The 16,995-nt window shown below is 43.7% G+C and overlaps 1 protein-coding gene across 4 annotated transcripts in view; it reads left to right on the plus strand.

Moving 5' to 3' along the window:
* The window catches only part of LYRM4 (LYR motif containing 4), a 118,755-nt gene extending 104,029 nt beyond the window's left edge, over positions 1-14,726 (plus strand). For all 4 annotated transcript variants that reach the window (XM_083187990.1, XM_083187989.1, XM_083187992.1 and 1 more), the window contains exon 4: positions 14,260-14,726. In XM_083187990.1, coding sequence (XP_083044116.1) covers positions 14,260-14,322 — 63 coding nt within the window. In that variant the 3' untranslated portion in view covers positions 14,323-14,726. The remainder of the gene's footprint in view (positions 1-14,259) is intronic.
* The last annotated feature ends 2,269 nt before the right edge of the window (positions 14,727-16,995 follow it).

Genomic DNA, 16,995 nt, shown 5'->3' on the forward strand with positions numbered 1-16,995 from the left:
AGAGCAAAATAGTTTGAGGACCCCTGCATTACTGGCACCACTGCCCACCAATGTTTTTTTTTTTTAAGTATAAACCAGTAATATATACATTGCTGGCATATGCCAGCAATGTATATATTACTGACACCACTGCCCACCAATGCATATTTTTTATGGTGGCAACGTATACATGGCTGGCGCAGGCCAGCCATATATACGTTACTGTCACCACTGCCCACCAATGTATATTTTTTATGGAGGTAACATATACATGGCTGGCGCAAGCCAGCCATGTATATGTTACCGTTGCCACTGGCCAAAAATGTATATTTTATTATTGCAGTAACATATACATGGTTGACGCAGGTGAATTGATTTCTCCTACATGCACGGCTACAAATAAAATTGTAGCCGTACACATGGGTGGGATTTTGCCCTGGCGGGGTTTACCTGATTGCTGGGCTCCGAATATATGCAGCCCAGCGATCAGTTCTGAACCAGGCCCCAATAACAGAAAATGCACTGAATACAATGGCCGCTGCTCCCAGCCTTGGAATTTAAACCCCGCCTATTATGTAAATACTACTTTTATATGAAAGATTTTCAACAAAGTCTTTCGCTTCCTGAACATCGCTTGCTCTTTGGGGAAAATAGCTCAGTGTGTAGGCACTACTTTGATGAAAGATATATCTAGCAGAGATTTTGGCAAAGTCTTTTGAAATGAAAATCTCCTAGTTTTTATACTTATTTCCATGGCCCTGTTTCTAAATGTATTTCCCGATATTGCAGTTTCCAGTAATATATGTACTATTTTCTGTTCTTTCAAATACTGTAAAGGTGAAAATAGGGCAGGCATATTCTCAGAGAACCGAGAAATAGACCAAACTGGCCAGAAAACACAAAACTTGTGATGAGAATAGTCACCAGAATTTTGCCCTAACTAGATATAATTGGGCCTACACATGAGGCGATGTAGTAGTGTGCTAGTTAAGCTGAGATCACTCAGCCCAGATTGCTGAGCACACTGTTGCTGCCCATGTTCTCAATAGAGAGAATGTACAATTGCTAGATTTATACTGCAGGCAGAATAAAGCTAGTCAGGCGATAGTGATGCGCAGGACCATGCATCGTCATTTGTACAATATCACTTAGAAAATAGGCAAAAAATCACCCCGCTTGTATGCCCCACAATGGCTTACCTGATTTTTCTGGAATCCGTTAAGTTTTCAAAACCTGTAAGCTGCCATCTTCAGCAAATTCCCTGCAGGTCCTATAATGTATTTATCCTCTAGAATTCAGGTTGATATAGTTGAGTTGCAACTGTGCAATAAATGCAGAAACCCCCCACGGTACATGCGTTACGCACAATGTAACACAAAGGTGCTGATGCCATCTATTCAGAAAGTACAAGAAATGTGATGGGTGTTCCTGGACGGTGACTTGTAGTGCATACAAAAATGCGTGTCAGAGCAAACAGCTGCATTTCCCATTGCACTGACACAGAAACACAGTTGTAGGTGACAAGGATTAGTTATACTAGGGGAGTCATACACTGTTCAAATATATTGCTTTGAAAAGACCATGGGTGCTGTGCTAAATGCTCGAGCCCTCTAACAGTTGGTAGCAGTGCCTCAGCAATTTTCATTTACTGGTCATATTGTACACTGCAAAAAATGCAGAAATGTAATGTTCCTGTCAGCAACAGTGAATGCTGCAAATTACTCTGAACACTGAGACACCTAAAAATTGTATGAAAAAAAGAGGAACGTGTTAAGTGAACAGTCTGTATATGTTTCTAAACCGTTTATTGCCAACTGTAGTTCCTCATTCTGGTTTATCCACACATGACTTTTAGCATTGCACAAAGACCCTCCAGTATATTATAGTCTTGATAAAGCACAGAATATTGATGGGAAATGCAGACCAATTGGACCATCTAGTCTTAACATTTTATTCATACTCACTGTTTTCTATACATTATTATGCATTTTAGCATTAGAAAAGAGAGAAATTAAAGAATAAAGGTTGCAAAGACAGAAACGTAATATTGGGGGAAATTTACCAATATGAAAAACCTAGTTTTTCGTATTGGTATTTCCCCTCCACGACTGTTTTAGTCGTATGCAAAGTCGTGTTCCGGAGGGGAAATTACAAAGCAGTCAGATACGACTGCTTTGTAACCCTCCGATGGTGTAACAATTCGTATTAGCGACCGTATATACGGCTGCTAATACGAATTATTTCTAGCAGTCTGCATGGATCAGTCAGATCCGTGCAGGCTGCAGTGTGTAAAAAAATAGAAAAATAAATAAATATTTAAAAAAAAAACCGGCGTGGGGTCCCCCCCACAGCCGAAACCAGCACCAGGCTGACAGAGCCTGGAGCCGGTAATTAAAAATCAGGGAACCTGACAAATAGGGGTTCCCTGATTTTTAACAACCAGCCCCAGGCTCCTGCTCTGGGGCTGGTTCCCAAAATACGGGGGACAAAATGACTAGGGGTCCCCCGTATTTTAAGAACCAGCCCCAGGCAAAACCAGCCAGCAGGGTAATGCCACAGCCGGGGGGAGACTTTTTATGCAAGTCCCCCCGGCCAAAGCATTCATCCCTACCGACCAGTCAGCCTGGCCAGGGGCCCTGGGGGAGTGGGGACCCCCCCAAAGAAGGGGTCCCCCCCCTCCAGGACTTACCTGACCAGGCTGAAGCCTGGTACTGTCCCCGATGCCCCTGGGTGGTGGGCATCGGGCTGATTATGGTGTAAAAAAAAAGATAAAACTATTGTTTTTTTACTGTGGCACTACAAGTGCCAGCAAGCCTCCCCAGCAAGCTGGGACTTGGAGAACCACAAGTCCCAGCCTGCTGGGCATTAAAGGGCCCGCTGGCACTTGTAGTTCCACAGTTAAAAAAAATAGTGCACAAAACACACTGACACACATTTGAAATAAAAGTTTAATACACACATCACAAACACACTGATACTTACCTACCTTGATCCCGTCGGTAGGTCGCTGGCTCCGGTGTCGGCGGCTCCGGTGTCGGCGGCTCCAGTGTCGGCGGCTCCGAGGTCGGCGTCCTGTCTGAAGAAAATCCATGTTGGACCTGTGGAAGTAAATCCTACTCACCAGGTCCTCCATGGATGGTCTTCTGTCTTCTCTCTTCTTTTCCAGGACTTTATTCTTTCTCTTCTGTCTTCTGTCTTCTTCTTTGTTTACGCTGCCGGCTGTCGGGACTTTCAGAGCTGGAGAGATGTTGCCTCCTCGACGTCTGGACTAAGAATGAATTCTAGCCAATCAGGAGCCGCCTAGTGGCCAATCAGGAGCCAGTAAAGTCAGCTCCTGATTGGCTAGAATTCATTCTTAGTCCAGACGTCGAGGAGGCAACATCTCTCCAGCTCTGAAAGTCCCGACAGCCGGCAGCGTAAACAAAGAAGAAGACAGAAGAGAAAGAATAAAGTCCTGGAAAAGAAGAGAGAAGACAGAAGACCATCCATGGAGGACCTGGTGAGTAGGATTTACTTCCACAGGTCCAACATGGATTTTCTTCAGACAGGACGCCGACCCGGAGCCGCCGACACCAGAGCCGGCGACACCGGAGCCAGCGACCTACCGACGGGATCAAGATAGGTAAGTATCAGTGTGTTTGTGATGTGTGTATTAAACTTTTATTTCAAATGTGTGTCAGTGTGTTTTGTGCACTATTTTTTAACTATGGAACTACAAGTGCCAGCGGGCCCTTTAATGCCCAGCAGGCTGGGACTTGTGGTTCTCCAAGTCCCAGCTTGCTGGCACTTGTAGTGCCACAGTAAAAAACAATAGTTTTATCTTTTTTTTTTACACCATAATCAGCCCGATGCCCACCGCCCAGGGGCATCGGGGACAGTACCAGGCTTCAGCCTGGTCAGGTAAGTCCTGGAGGGGGGGGACCCCTTCATTGGGGGGGTCCCCACTCCCCCAGGGCCCCTGGCCAGGCTGACTGGTCGGTAGGGTTAATGTTTTGGCCGCGGGACCTTATATTATAAGTGTCCCCCGGCTGTGACATTACCCTGCTGGCTGGTTGTGCCTGGGGCTGGTTCTTAAAATACGGGGGACCCCTAGTCATTTTGTCCCCCGTATTTTGGGAACCAGCCCCGGACCTGGGGCCTGGGGCTGGTTGTTAAAAATCGGGGAACCCCTATTTGTCGGGTTCCCTGATTTTTAATTACCGGCCCCGGCTCATTCAGCCTGGTGCTGGTTTCGGCTGTGGGGGGGACCCCACGCCGTTTTTTTTTTGTTATTTATTTAATTTTTCTATTTTTTTACACTGAAGCCTGCACGGATCTGACTGATCCGTGCAGGCTTAAAGCAAATAGAACAGGAAAATGGTGTTCTATTTTCCTGTCGTATTTGCATGCCTGTTTTACACCACTAAGCAGCCGTATTATCAGTACGGCTGCTTAGTACATCAGGAACCACCATTCTTTTGAATGGTGATTTCTGTCGTATCCTATCGATGGTGTAGGACATTCGTATTTGTAAATACAAATACGAATGTTCCATCTTTAGGACTACGAATTGTTGTATTTTTGGGATTGTAAATCCCGAAAATACAAAATTCGTAAAAAAAAGGTGTATTTTTCCCTACGAATACACCTTTTTTCTACGAATCCATTTTGGTAAATGTCCCCCATTATGTTTTATTTTCAGAACATCCTATTTATACCACACATATCATTTTATGATGTTTTATCCAGAACATTTGCTGAGAGTTTGTTATAAGCATCTGCCACTACGCAAATTTGTTTTTGACCACAGCAAATAAAGACATTGGGCGGCATTCAATGCTGTGGCGAGGGGATTTGTACGGCGAGGATGGCTTTTTTTCGGCGAGGAAAAGCCATCCTCGAAATCAAACCCCTTGCCGTATTCAATATTTTGCCAGAATCCTTGCTATCAGAGGCCGGCGAGGTTCGCCGCAAATGCAGCTGATCCGCTCGCTGCATTTGTGTCAAGCCCCGCCATTTTAATGGCAACACTCAATGTTTCCACCTCGCTGAAGGGAACCGGCAAGGTGGAAAGGGCGAGTGAAGGGGAGGGAGTTGAATAATCTGACAGCGAGCTATCGTCACTGCTTGCCGTCAGGGTCATTGAATACCCCTCTAAATGGGGGCTACTCAGTTAGACTAATTACCAGCTAAAATTCCTGAAGCATGTGGAAAGGATATTTAATTAATTAGCATTTTTCCTGCGCATAAAAATTCACAATTGAGCCGCAGAAACCCATTGAGTCCACATAACCTGCGGAATCATTAGGTTTTGCCTGCGCGTGAACCCCCAGTTAATACATGGATTTTCCTTGCCGCTTATGGAGTTGCAAGATTGTGTCCAATATCAAGCATTATAACACCGGGTAATCCCCACTAACTGTATTGCTGTGGTGTGGCAATTAGCTGCGGGGTATTTGTTCATTCTTATATTTAGCCATTACATTTAAAAAACAATTAATTGTATTATATTAGTGTATTGCAATTGGTATTTAACTGGTGAGCAAGCATATTCTGTTTTGAGTATAGTTCTGTTACTTACTACACTGTTAGCAAACTTTTGAGAAAAAAAATCATATATTGGGTTTTGAGTGTTTGCATATTTGCCTTTTGTTAATAAAGGTTTTCCATTAAACATCTTGTGAGATCCAAATCATTGGGAGGAGTGACTGCTTCTGATAACTTTGTTTGACCTGGAAAGAATGTATTTGAAAAAGGAGTTGTACACTGTCGGATTTTCAGCCTGATTACTTTCACTTAACACATGCTTAAACATTATTTCACAAAATACTGTAAATTGCCAGCAATTTCCTAATCATATCACAGGTACACCACTGATAATCCAACACCCTCGGTCTTGCCAGATTATATATGGTAGTCACAAGCAAAATAGCTGGGGTTGGATCCGTGTAATGTTTAGTAACTCATTTTTATATTTACTATTTGTAGGCGTTGAAGATGTTGGTGATATAATACAGAAAGAATGATTTGTGTGCATCCTGTGCAAAATACATTATACAAGAATAGAATAAGGGTTGGTGGTGCTCCCTAGGGTTTAGAAAATACTTGGCTGCTTTTGGGGTTTCCCGAACCTCCAGAAGTGTTGGTTTACTTACTGCATCCCACGCACTTCCTAGTGAAGCAGGCAGGAAGGGGAGATCATTTCTGAAATAACTGTTATGCTGATTTCCCACTGCCTACACGAGTAAAGACCCGTTTTTTTTAAACAGGTCTTTAAACGTGTAAGAGCCATAAAGCCCCTTTCCCACTGCAGCTTTTAAACGGTAAATTACCGTTTAAAAGCCGTTTTTGTCCCATTCCCACTTACCCGTTTAAAGACCCGTTTAAAATGATAGTAAAGATGGAGGGGGGGGGGGGTTTAAAAAAAAAACGACGTGGGGTCCCCCCCCCCCACTGCCGTAACCAGCACCAGGCTGAAAGAGCCGGGGCTGGTATTAAAAAATCAGGAAACCCGACAAATAGGGGTTCCCTGATTTTTTTTAAACCAGCCCAAGGCTCCAGGTCCGGGGCTGGTTCCCAAAATACGGGGGACAAAATGACTAGGGGTCCCCCGTATTTTAAGAACCAGCCCCAGGCCAAACCAGCCAGCAGGGTAATGCCACAGCCGGGGGACACTTATTATATAAGTTCCCGCGGCCAAAGCATTCATCCCTACTGACCAGTCAGCCTGGCCAGGGGCCCTGGGGGGGTGGGGACCCCCCCAATGAAGGGGTCCCCCCCCCTCCAGGACTTACCTGACCAGGCTGAAGCCTGGTGCTGTCCCCGATGCCCCTGGGCGGTGGGCATCGGGCTGATGGAATGGTGTAAAAAAAAAAGAATAAAAATGATTGTCTTTTACTGTGGAACTATGAGTCCCAGCAAGCCTCCCCCCGCAGGCTGGGACTTGGAGAACCACAAGTCCCACCCTGCGGGGCATTAAAGGGCCCGCTGGCACTTGTAGTTCCACAGTAAAAGAAATAGTTAAATAAACACAGACACACGTGAAAAATAAAAGTTTAATACATCCACTGCCCACACATACTGATACTAACCTATCTTGAGCCCGTAGGTAGCCTTCAGTCGGTGTCGGCATCCGGTGTCGGCATCCTCCTCCGGTGTCGGTGTCCGGTTCCGACGCAATCCATAGGTGTAGCTGTGGAAGGAAACAATACTTACAAGTGTCCTCCGGCGAAGATCACGTCCTCTTCTTTCCATGTAGCATCCCCGGGACTTGGCAAAATAACAAACCGGCTTAACGCGAAACCCACGGACTGTGAGCAGGAGCCGCACGTGTGTTTGTTTACATCGTGCGGCTCCGCCCCCCGAATGCCGCTATTGGCCGGCTTGCGGCCTAGCGGCCAATCAGGAGCGTTAAGCCGGTTTGTTATTTTGCCAAGTCCCGGGGATGCTACATGGAAAGAAGAGGACGTGATCTTCGCCGGAGGACACTTGTAAGTATAGTTTCCTTCCACAGCTACACCTATGGATTGCGTCGGAACTGGACACCGACACCGGAGGAGGATGCCGACACCGGATGCCGACACCGACTAAAGGCTACCTACTGGCTCAAGATAGGTAAGTATCAGTATGTGTGGGCTGTGGATGTATTAAACTTTTATTTTTCACGTGTGTCTGTGTTTATTTAACTATTTCTTTTACTGTGGAACTACAAGTGCCAGCGGGCCCTTTAATGCCCCGCAGGGTGGGACTTGTGGTTCTCCAAGTCCCAGCCTGCGGGGGAGGCTTGCTGGGACTCATAGTTCCACAGTAAAAGACAATCATTTTTATTCTATTTTTTTACACCATTCCATCAGCCCGATGCCCACCGCCCAGGGGCATCGGGGACAGCACCAGGCTTCAGCCTGGTCAGGTAAGTCCTGGAGGGGGGGGACCCCTTCATTGGGGGGGTCCCCACTCCCCCAGGGCCCCTGGCCAGGCTGACTGGTCAGTAGGGATGAATGCTTTGGCCGTGGGAACTTATATAATAAGTGTCCCCCGGCTGTGGCATTACCCTGCTGGCTGGTTTGGCCTGGGGCTGGTTCTTAAAATACGGGGGACCCCTAGTCCTTTTGTCCCCCGTATTTCCTGGGGCTGGTTTAAAAAAATCAGCGAAGCCCTATTTGTCGGGTTTCCTGATTTTTTAATACCAGCCCCGGCTCTTTCAGCCTGGTGCTGGTTATGGCAGTGGGGGGGGGGACCCCATGCCATTTTTTTTAACGGGTAAAAGGGGTACCCCTTTCCCACTGCCAAAAAAACGGCTTTTAAACGGGTAAAACTCTGCTTTTTACCCGTTTAAAAAAACCCAGTATTTTTAACTGGGTAAAGCAACCTGGAGCTTTCCCACTGCAGCTCTACCCGTTTAAAAAGGCTTAATAAACGGCAAATTACCGTTTAAGAGCTGCAGTGGGAAAGGGGCATTACATATGGAGGAGGCGGGTGTAAATTACATTAATTACATCATTTTAGCCTCACTCCTCCCCACAGACCTGTAAATAGTTTTTTTGTTTGTGATCGGATGGGGCCTGATGACAGACCATCCCGTCCCCTGAAATGGCCAACAGAGGCCAGCAACGACTCCGCTCTGTGCTTCTCCAGACACATACTGTAAATATGGCAGGTTTTGTGAAGAGGTTTTTGGGAGGGTAAAAAGATAAAAAGTAAACCTCTATTTAGTGGGGCATACATAATTATGTAATTAAAGATTAACATTTTTTATTAAGTATGTACTAAAATATTATAGAGTATGTACATCAATGATAGTGCCAATCGGGCAAAAAATATGATCTTTCTTCCAAAATTGCCAACATTTGAAGATACCAATATCTGTATTAAAAGTCTTAAATCACCCAATGTTGTGTAATAGTTAAAGCTCCTACAACTAGATTATTCCTGTGTCCTGTTCCTTCCATCTTCTGTAATGTATTCACTCAGTGTACATGCATAATGTAAATACTACTGTGTATAACAGAACAGGTCTGATTGGGGCAGAGTCAGCAAATACCAGCATCACCTGAGACCAGACAGGGTGATTGTCCCTTGTAGTTCAGTGGCCAACCTGTTACCTAGATTTTCTGTTATTGTCTTTGATTAGTATGTTTATCTGTAGAAAGTCTACTTCAGATTTGCTGTCTTCTATAGTAAAATAGCAATCTATCCTCAATGCTGCTGCCCGGGTCATCTTCCTCTCCAAACATACTACTGTATGTCCACCTCCCCTCTCTACACTGACTCCCCTTTCCCTTCAGAATACAATTCAAGCTCCTTACATTCACTTACAGTAAATGGACATCACCCATTCTTCTCCCACCTACATATCTGACCTTGTCTCTCTTTACACTCCCACCCGCCCTCTCCGCTCCACAAATACAAATCACCTCTCCTGCAAACTGGTTACTTCCTCCTATTCCCGCCTCCAGGATTTTGGCTGTTGTGCTCCGTATCTCTGGAATTTTCTACCCCTCCCTATCAGACTTGTCACCTCCGTACAAAACTTTAAACGGGCTCTCAAGACTCACTTCTTCATTACATAAAACCATTTATCATCCCAACCCCCTGTTTAATCTCACTTCTATCCCTGCTCTGTCACCCCAGTTTGTCTGCCCCTTCCCGATAGAATGTAAGCTCTAATGAGCAGGGCCCTCTCTCCTCATATGCTTTTCTTAGACTATGGGGGAAATTTACTAAAGGAAATTTGTAAAAAAAATAGGTGTATTTGTATCCAGAAATACACTTATTTTTGACATTTACTATCCCGAAAATACGGCAATTCGTATTGATAGCACATCATTACGAATACGAATTGCCGTATTTTCGGGATAGTATATGTCAAAAATAAGTGAATTTCTGGATACAAATACACCTATTTTATTTTACAAATTTCCTCTAGTAAATGTCCCCCTATATCTCTGCCACTGTTATAATTGCCTCAGTGTCCGCTGCTGAAACTGTCTTTTATTTACCATATATAAAGAAACAATAATAATAATAAATAATAAGTCTTGAAGAAGGCAAGTGATGCATATGCAGTATAGTTGATACATTTCAAAGAATTCTCAGTATCATAACAGAAATTGTATATAAATGTAGTCAAAAGTAAAAATAATAGGTTACATATCGAAACTAAATTAATTAATTAGTTTTGAGCAATTGAAGTATTCTAAAAATGATGAGACGCTGACCTCTGGTAATTGGCAGCTTGCCAGGCTCTGAATAAAGAACCTTTATCATGGTCTTTGTTTCCCTGGCTACACTGTTGTACAGTTCTCCACTTTAAGAAAGAAAAGATATTTTTTGCATAGGAGTGTGACCAGTTAACAAAAATAATATATTTGTCAGTTTATATTTTACCCTTGTTGGCTATATAATATTCTATGGTTTTACAGTTGTGCTATGTACACATCAATACATTGATTTTCCTTTATAGACACCTTAGGCAGCATAGAGGCCTTGTGTTGATGACCCTTTGCTCGCTTATTCTATTCAACATAGAGAATAACAGTTTCCATGAAGAACCTTCTTAATGTTTATTTCATTGTGGCCAATCAATGCTCTCACTGATGAGGTGAATTTTTATTGCGCCCGTCATCTTCAGAACAAATATTTGTCATAGTTCTCTGCTGATATAAAGCGGCTTATTAAACTGCAGTGAATAAGGGCCTTGTTGTGGTAGTAATGTTATATAACATATCCCGGTCACAATGTACCGGGGCATTGTCAACATTAATACTTTGGGGGGGGGGGGGGGAGTGTATGAAAACATAAAAGCAATATAAGCAATTAAAGACTCAATAGAAAAATGTATTATTGATGCATTTTACTAAAATTCAGGATACATTTCAGATAACTTCTTAGGATTTTTATGTGTACCATAAAATGAGTTACTGGGCATTTTCGAATCTATAATCGTCCAGTGTGTGTGATGCACTAGGCCCCTGGTAGTGGAATTTTGCACAGTGCCCCATTGAGAGGGTGTGTCATTCTCCCCCAAAGGGCGTGTCTAGTTCCATATAAGGAGTTTGTGAAAAGAGATTGTGAATGTGACACCTAAAATTGTGGGTGTGTACTGCTACATCTGAGAGGAATCTTTTAAAAATGACTTGAATGTAGATGAGTCCCAAAGCATTTATGAAGAGCTACAATACTTGCTGAAAGAAAAGTCACTGATACGTGTCACTGATTGTTCATCTAATTTGTTTTACGCGTGGTTCCATATAAATGGCCACAAGAAATGTACTGTATGTAGCCATAGGGATCGTTGTGTTTTATCACCAATGCTGGGAAATGGTGCTGATGATTCAATGTAAATGTATCTATTTCTCATTCCTTTTTTCCCCAAAAATGTAACCGCTACATAACGTGGTCTGGGTGAAATGAGGGAGATTTCTGGACCAATCAGGGAGAGAGGGAGGTTGCTGCTATTTCAGGGTGTCTCCTGCAGAAAGCAGGACGGTAGGCAACTATGCAGCTGCAGCAGAAATAACCCAGAAAATGGTGCGGTGGTCATTTCAGTGTTTCGGGCTTGCGCAGTAGAGATTAGTCACTGGCAACACAGCAGGTGCCACAGAAAGGAGAAGGTTTGCATGCAGTCTGCTTACAGGTCTACTTAGCAATGTCTTCTGGTTGGCCCTACATGCAGCTCAATCTGAGGATATCGTCAAGGACAGCATACTTTGAAAAATCTGGCAAAAGTGACCACATCCAGTGTGTACGCAGTAAATAGTTTGACTGGGAGTTCAGGGGAAATCGTTGACAATATCACATCAGTTAGTGTGTACCCAACTTTAGATTCCTAACCAATTTAATAAGGTCTAAAATAAGCTTTCTGAACCACAAAGTGTTCTGTACTGATACTTTCACATAAATAACGAGGTCAATTTGTGGATCCGTCTAAGTGGAAAATCGATTTAAATGATACTTTCAGAATATAAATGAGAAGGCATTCTTAAACATTTCTATATAGTTAATATATTTATGTATACAATAGGGAAGATTATCCATGTAGTGTACTCCACTGTGCAATATAAAATTTGGCAGTACAGTGGCAAGTGATTTGTGTGGTTCCTTCCCATCTACCTATGTGATATTACCATATAAACCTCAACAGTCAAAGAGTGCCCCAACAAAGAGAGAGTCTTTCCTCTTTGCCCTCCAGTAACCCATTTACTCTCCAGGGTGCACCTCCACTAGAAAAATTATTTAAAAATCAGGGAGGCTAACTATCTCCTTAAATTTACTTGTTATCGTGGATCCTTATATTTCTCTCTAATATTTAAATATATTCTCTACCACTTGTGCACCGGTCACCATCCCTTCCCCTTTCCCCTAAAAGTATAATATAAAATATGGCTCACACAATTTAAACTTTGTTGGAGTATATATGCAAATTATAGAAATTTGCTCAGTTCAGTCTAGAATTGTAGCAAATAGTGGGAGTCAATATATTGCTAACCCCAAAATTCCCATTGCTACTTTACCACGCTTAGGGGGTTATTTCAGTTCACTCTTTGTGACAAATTCCTTCTTAGATTGACAAAACCATGTGCACTGCAGGTGGGGAAGATGTTACTTGTGCAGAGAGAATTAGATTTGGGTGGGGTTTTACTTCAAAGTGAGATCTATATTGCAGTGTAAAAATAATGCAGCCAATATTTACCCTGCACAGAAACAAAATAACTCACCCAAATCTATTTATCTCTGCACATTTTACATCTGCCCCACCTGCAGTGCACATGGTTTTGTCCACCTAAGAAGGATTTTGTCAGAAAGAGTGAACTAGAATAAGGCCCTTAGCTCCAACCATCCTGACCTATGGGAAATTGGGGGGGGGGGGGGGGGGCAATAGTGCATAGAAAAGATGACTAATTATGGTAACTGAAGAGATTTTTTATTATTTTCCTTAAATTTTGAGCAAAACTCCTAAACCTCCCAATTATTGCCATATAAAGAATCCTGAGTGAAAGAGTTACAAAATTCAAAGGAAAGAAAAACAGAATAGTAAATATAGTGCAGTACCATAACAAAGACTGTGTTTGCGTGTATATATTATTAATCATGCATCTTCTTGTTTCATTGGGCACTAGTAAATTAATAAGCTTCATCCATTCTGTATATACAAATTAAACTCACCTGTTTCACAGCTGTTATCATTAGGCAGTCAGTGATTAGGTTATGTAGTAACAGGACACTTATGCTGCTTTCAGACCGCATAACTGGCTTTGACCCTGTATTTGGAAACGTTTCCAAAAACGGGTCTGCCAGATAAAACCCCTTTCACACCGCAGCACTTAAACGGTATATTACCGTTTAAGTGCCGATTTTTTGACACTGGCAGACCCATTTTTGGAAACTTTCCAAATACAGGGTCAAAGCCAGTGCAGCCTTCAGCCCTCCCCTCCGTGCAGCTCCCCCCCCCCCTCTCGCGTGTCGACCGAGAGCATGTCGACGCCCCCCGCGCATGTCGAATCCCCCGCGCATGTCGACGCCCCCCGCGCGTGTCGACGCCCCCCCACCCCACCCCGCGTGTCGGCGCCCCCCCCCGTGTCGACTTACCCCGTGCCGGTACCTCCGTTGTGGACTGCAGCTCAGTATGCTCGGAAAGCACTTATGAAAAAAGTGTCTTCCAGAAAATGGCTGCCCCATAGGAAACCCTGTTTAAAAAAACTGTCTTCCGTATGGGGGGCAGCCATTTTCTGAAAGACACTTTTTTCATAAGTGCTTTCCGAGCATACTGAGCTGCAGTCCACAACGGAGGTACCGGCACGGGGTAAGTCGACACGGGGGGGGGCGCCGACACGCGCGGGGGGGTCAACACGCGGGGGGGCCGTCGACACGCGCGGGGGGCGTCGACACGCGCGCGGGGGGTGTCGACACGCGCGGGGGGGGGCTCCAGTGCTGTGAATACTTAATGAGCGCTCATTAAGTATTCACTGTGCTGAATTTAGGACCCAGCTCATTGGCTGGGTCCTAAATACCGTTTCTGAGCCGATTTTTGCGCTAAAATACCGGTTCAGAAACGGGTAGGACCCTGCATTTTAACCGGTTAGAAAAAACGGCATTTTCTAACCGGTTAAGTGGGACTGGACCTTTCAGACCGCACACATTACCGTTTTAAAACGGTAAAAAAACGGCAATTTACCGTTTTAAAAGTGCGGTCTGAAAGGGGCATTAGTGTCACATGGCGTGCACAGCCCATGACTGTCTCTCTATCACTGAACAATGATTTTGATATTTTACATGACTGTGTTGTTTTCTCTTCAATTGCAGGTTACCATTGGCCACTTATACTCCACTCAGAAACTGATTATTGAATCGTCAGGAAACCAGTGATACTGGCAAGCTGCCATGTGTGACAGAAACAACGTTGCCATTGGATGACTGTTACATCTTCCTACTTCTCCAAAGTTCTTCAGCTCTGTCAGTCCTGAAGCTTATTTTGCCTTCACCTACATTTTAACTTTTCTAATAGCTATATAACAATATATGGGTTTTATGTATTTCATAGTGCACATATTAATCAGGGTCCACAAAATGGGTACAGGTTGTCTCTCAATGCAGTAAATAAAAGAGTGACTTAGAATGTGCAATCAGGACTGTAGCGGACAATTAGACGCCGCCAGTTATAGGAGACCGGCGCTTCTGACCTACAGTGGGGACGGCTAAATGCTCTAACTGCTACTTTCTCCTCTGTTTACAAAATGATTTTTGTTATGATAATAAACTTGCAAATGTCAGATGTCATCATGTGTGAATCATTTTGGCAAGCATAGATGTGCTGTATTCCCTCTTTGTTAGAGATTTCTAATAATAGAATATCTACAGTGATACTATGTAGGCGCAGAATTATTTCTACATCAGCTACATTATTTTGTATTTATCATGGTATAGATGGAATTTTCCATATTTCATTTTCTGATATCTTTAACCCCTTGAGTGGTGGGATTTGCTAGGGCAGGACAAACCCACCAGGGCAGCTTTGTCTTGCCCCAGCAATATTCACCACTCAAGGGCAGCAGCCAGTCCCAACTCCCCCCCTCCTGTCACTAGCTCCCCCCTTGTTCCTGACCTCCTTCATCCTGTGATCTTACACCGCCATTCGCACTAAAGCATTGACCAGGTGGCGGGCCACGCTTGGGGAGGTTCAGGGCAGCTCAGGGGGAATCAGGCGTCCAAACTCCTGAGAGCTCCAGATTTCCCCCCAAACTTCCCCGAGCGGGGCCAGCCACCTGGTCACTTTGTATATGAGGACATCTGTGTGCTCAGTGTGTATGCAGTGAGAGATTTTCAGCCCAGCGATTTTCCCCGTCACTGTGCATACATGCTGGACTTGCACTTATTAGAACTATTTGTTGAAATCCAGAAATTCCTCTGTTCAGATTGTATGCCATTTGAATATGGAAGATCTAAGATGTTTCACAGGCACTTACAGGTAAGCACCTGAAGAAAAGTAATGCAACAAAATTACACTTGTATGTCTGTTATACATATCTGCTGTTTGTGGATAGTTACCAACATTTGAGTCCTAGAGGTAAATGTAATAGCCCGTGAATTGCAATTGACATTGGTGAGATCTCAGGAAATCTGTGTAATGCTGGGTACACACCAAAACGATTTGGATTGGATGCAAATCGTATGCAAATTGTATGCAAATCGGATCGTACGATTTGCATACGATCTGATACCCTCTGTATTCAGATGAATGGATCTTTTACAGATCCTACCTGCAGCAGGTAGGATCGGATTAGGATCCAATTCAGATCCAACCAAACGATTTTGACCAAATCTGCATCCAATCTGCATCCAATCAGTCTGAATTGGATCCAGATTGATGGGATTGTGCCAAAATCGTTTTGGTGTGTACCCAGCATAAGGTTTTAAGGTGGCAATCATTAAAAGACAAAATCAACTTGATATGGATTTTTTCAAATGACTGCCAGTTTAAAACATGGTGCTGAGTTGGCAGGATCTTGCTGATGCCTGTAGGTGACATGCTGTTACATTTCCCCTTACTGTTACTGCTATGCATTTCACCTTTGAAATTCACCCTTGACCCACAAGGCTGGGTCAAGGGTGAGGATGAATGGGTGATCATATGTTTGCCTCGTCACAGACTTCCTGGACTCAGCTGTCTGAATCCTTCAGCCAGTCTGCATAAGCTTAAGCTCATAGATAGCATTGCAAGTCAGGCACTGTCTCAGGCATAGCACTGGGATCTTGTAGATGTATGCAGGAGACGTCTGACTCCTACATACGCCTACATCAGAATTTGCACTTTATACAGAATTGCACCAGGCGGTAATGCAGCATCTATAATAGCTGTGAGTGAGCGTCTTAGTCCTTGCACATTCCGACACACTGATTTACATCAGGGGAAGGGGAATGTAGCGGCATTAGCATGAAGTTGCTGATGCGACTGTGGTAAAAGATGCAATGGTGGCTGCAACTGAATCTGACTCCGAATCAGGCCTGCTGTGGGCCATTTGCCTCCAGATAGATCCCTGAACATTGAATCCAATATCAAATGATGCATGTCATTCAGTGTTACTATTTCCCATAGTGCAGCTGGACATATGCTGGTTGGATACAGAGCGTTATTACTGGGCATTTGGAATGCAGTAGGCATATATTTTCCATGCATTTTTAGAACGTTATTACTGGACAGGTACCTGCTTAGTAAATCTTGTCCTGTGACACCTTACATGGCATAGAATACAAAATTAATCGCATCATCAATTCAACTCAATGGACAACATTAATCAATGAAAGCACAGTCTGTCACAAAGTAATGACATAAGAGCGACAATAAATTATGCGGTAAAAATGCTTTGAATAAACAAACTCCAACAGACAATTGTTAATTTTGATCAGAAAGATAAAAATACCTTAAGAAATGCTGCTGCCAGGAGGAGCTCAACCAATTCTAATTCCAAATGTTTAACCCTGTTCAGTTTAAGTATGACTATGGGCTGTTACCCCTGGGATAACTGAAATCACCTATGGTAT

Source organism: Crinia signifera, chromosome 5 (genome assembly GCF_055691185.1).
Source record: "Crinia signifera chromosome 5, ASM5569118v1, whole genome shotgun sequence".
Lineage (NCBI taxonomy): Eukaryota > Metazoa > Chordata > Amphibia > Anura > Myobatrachidae > Crinia > Crinia signifera.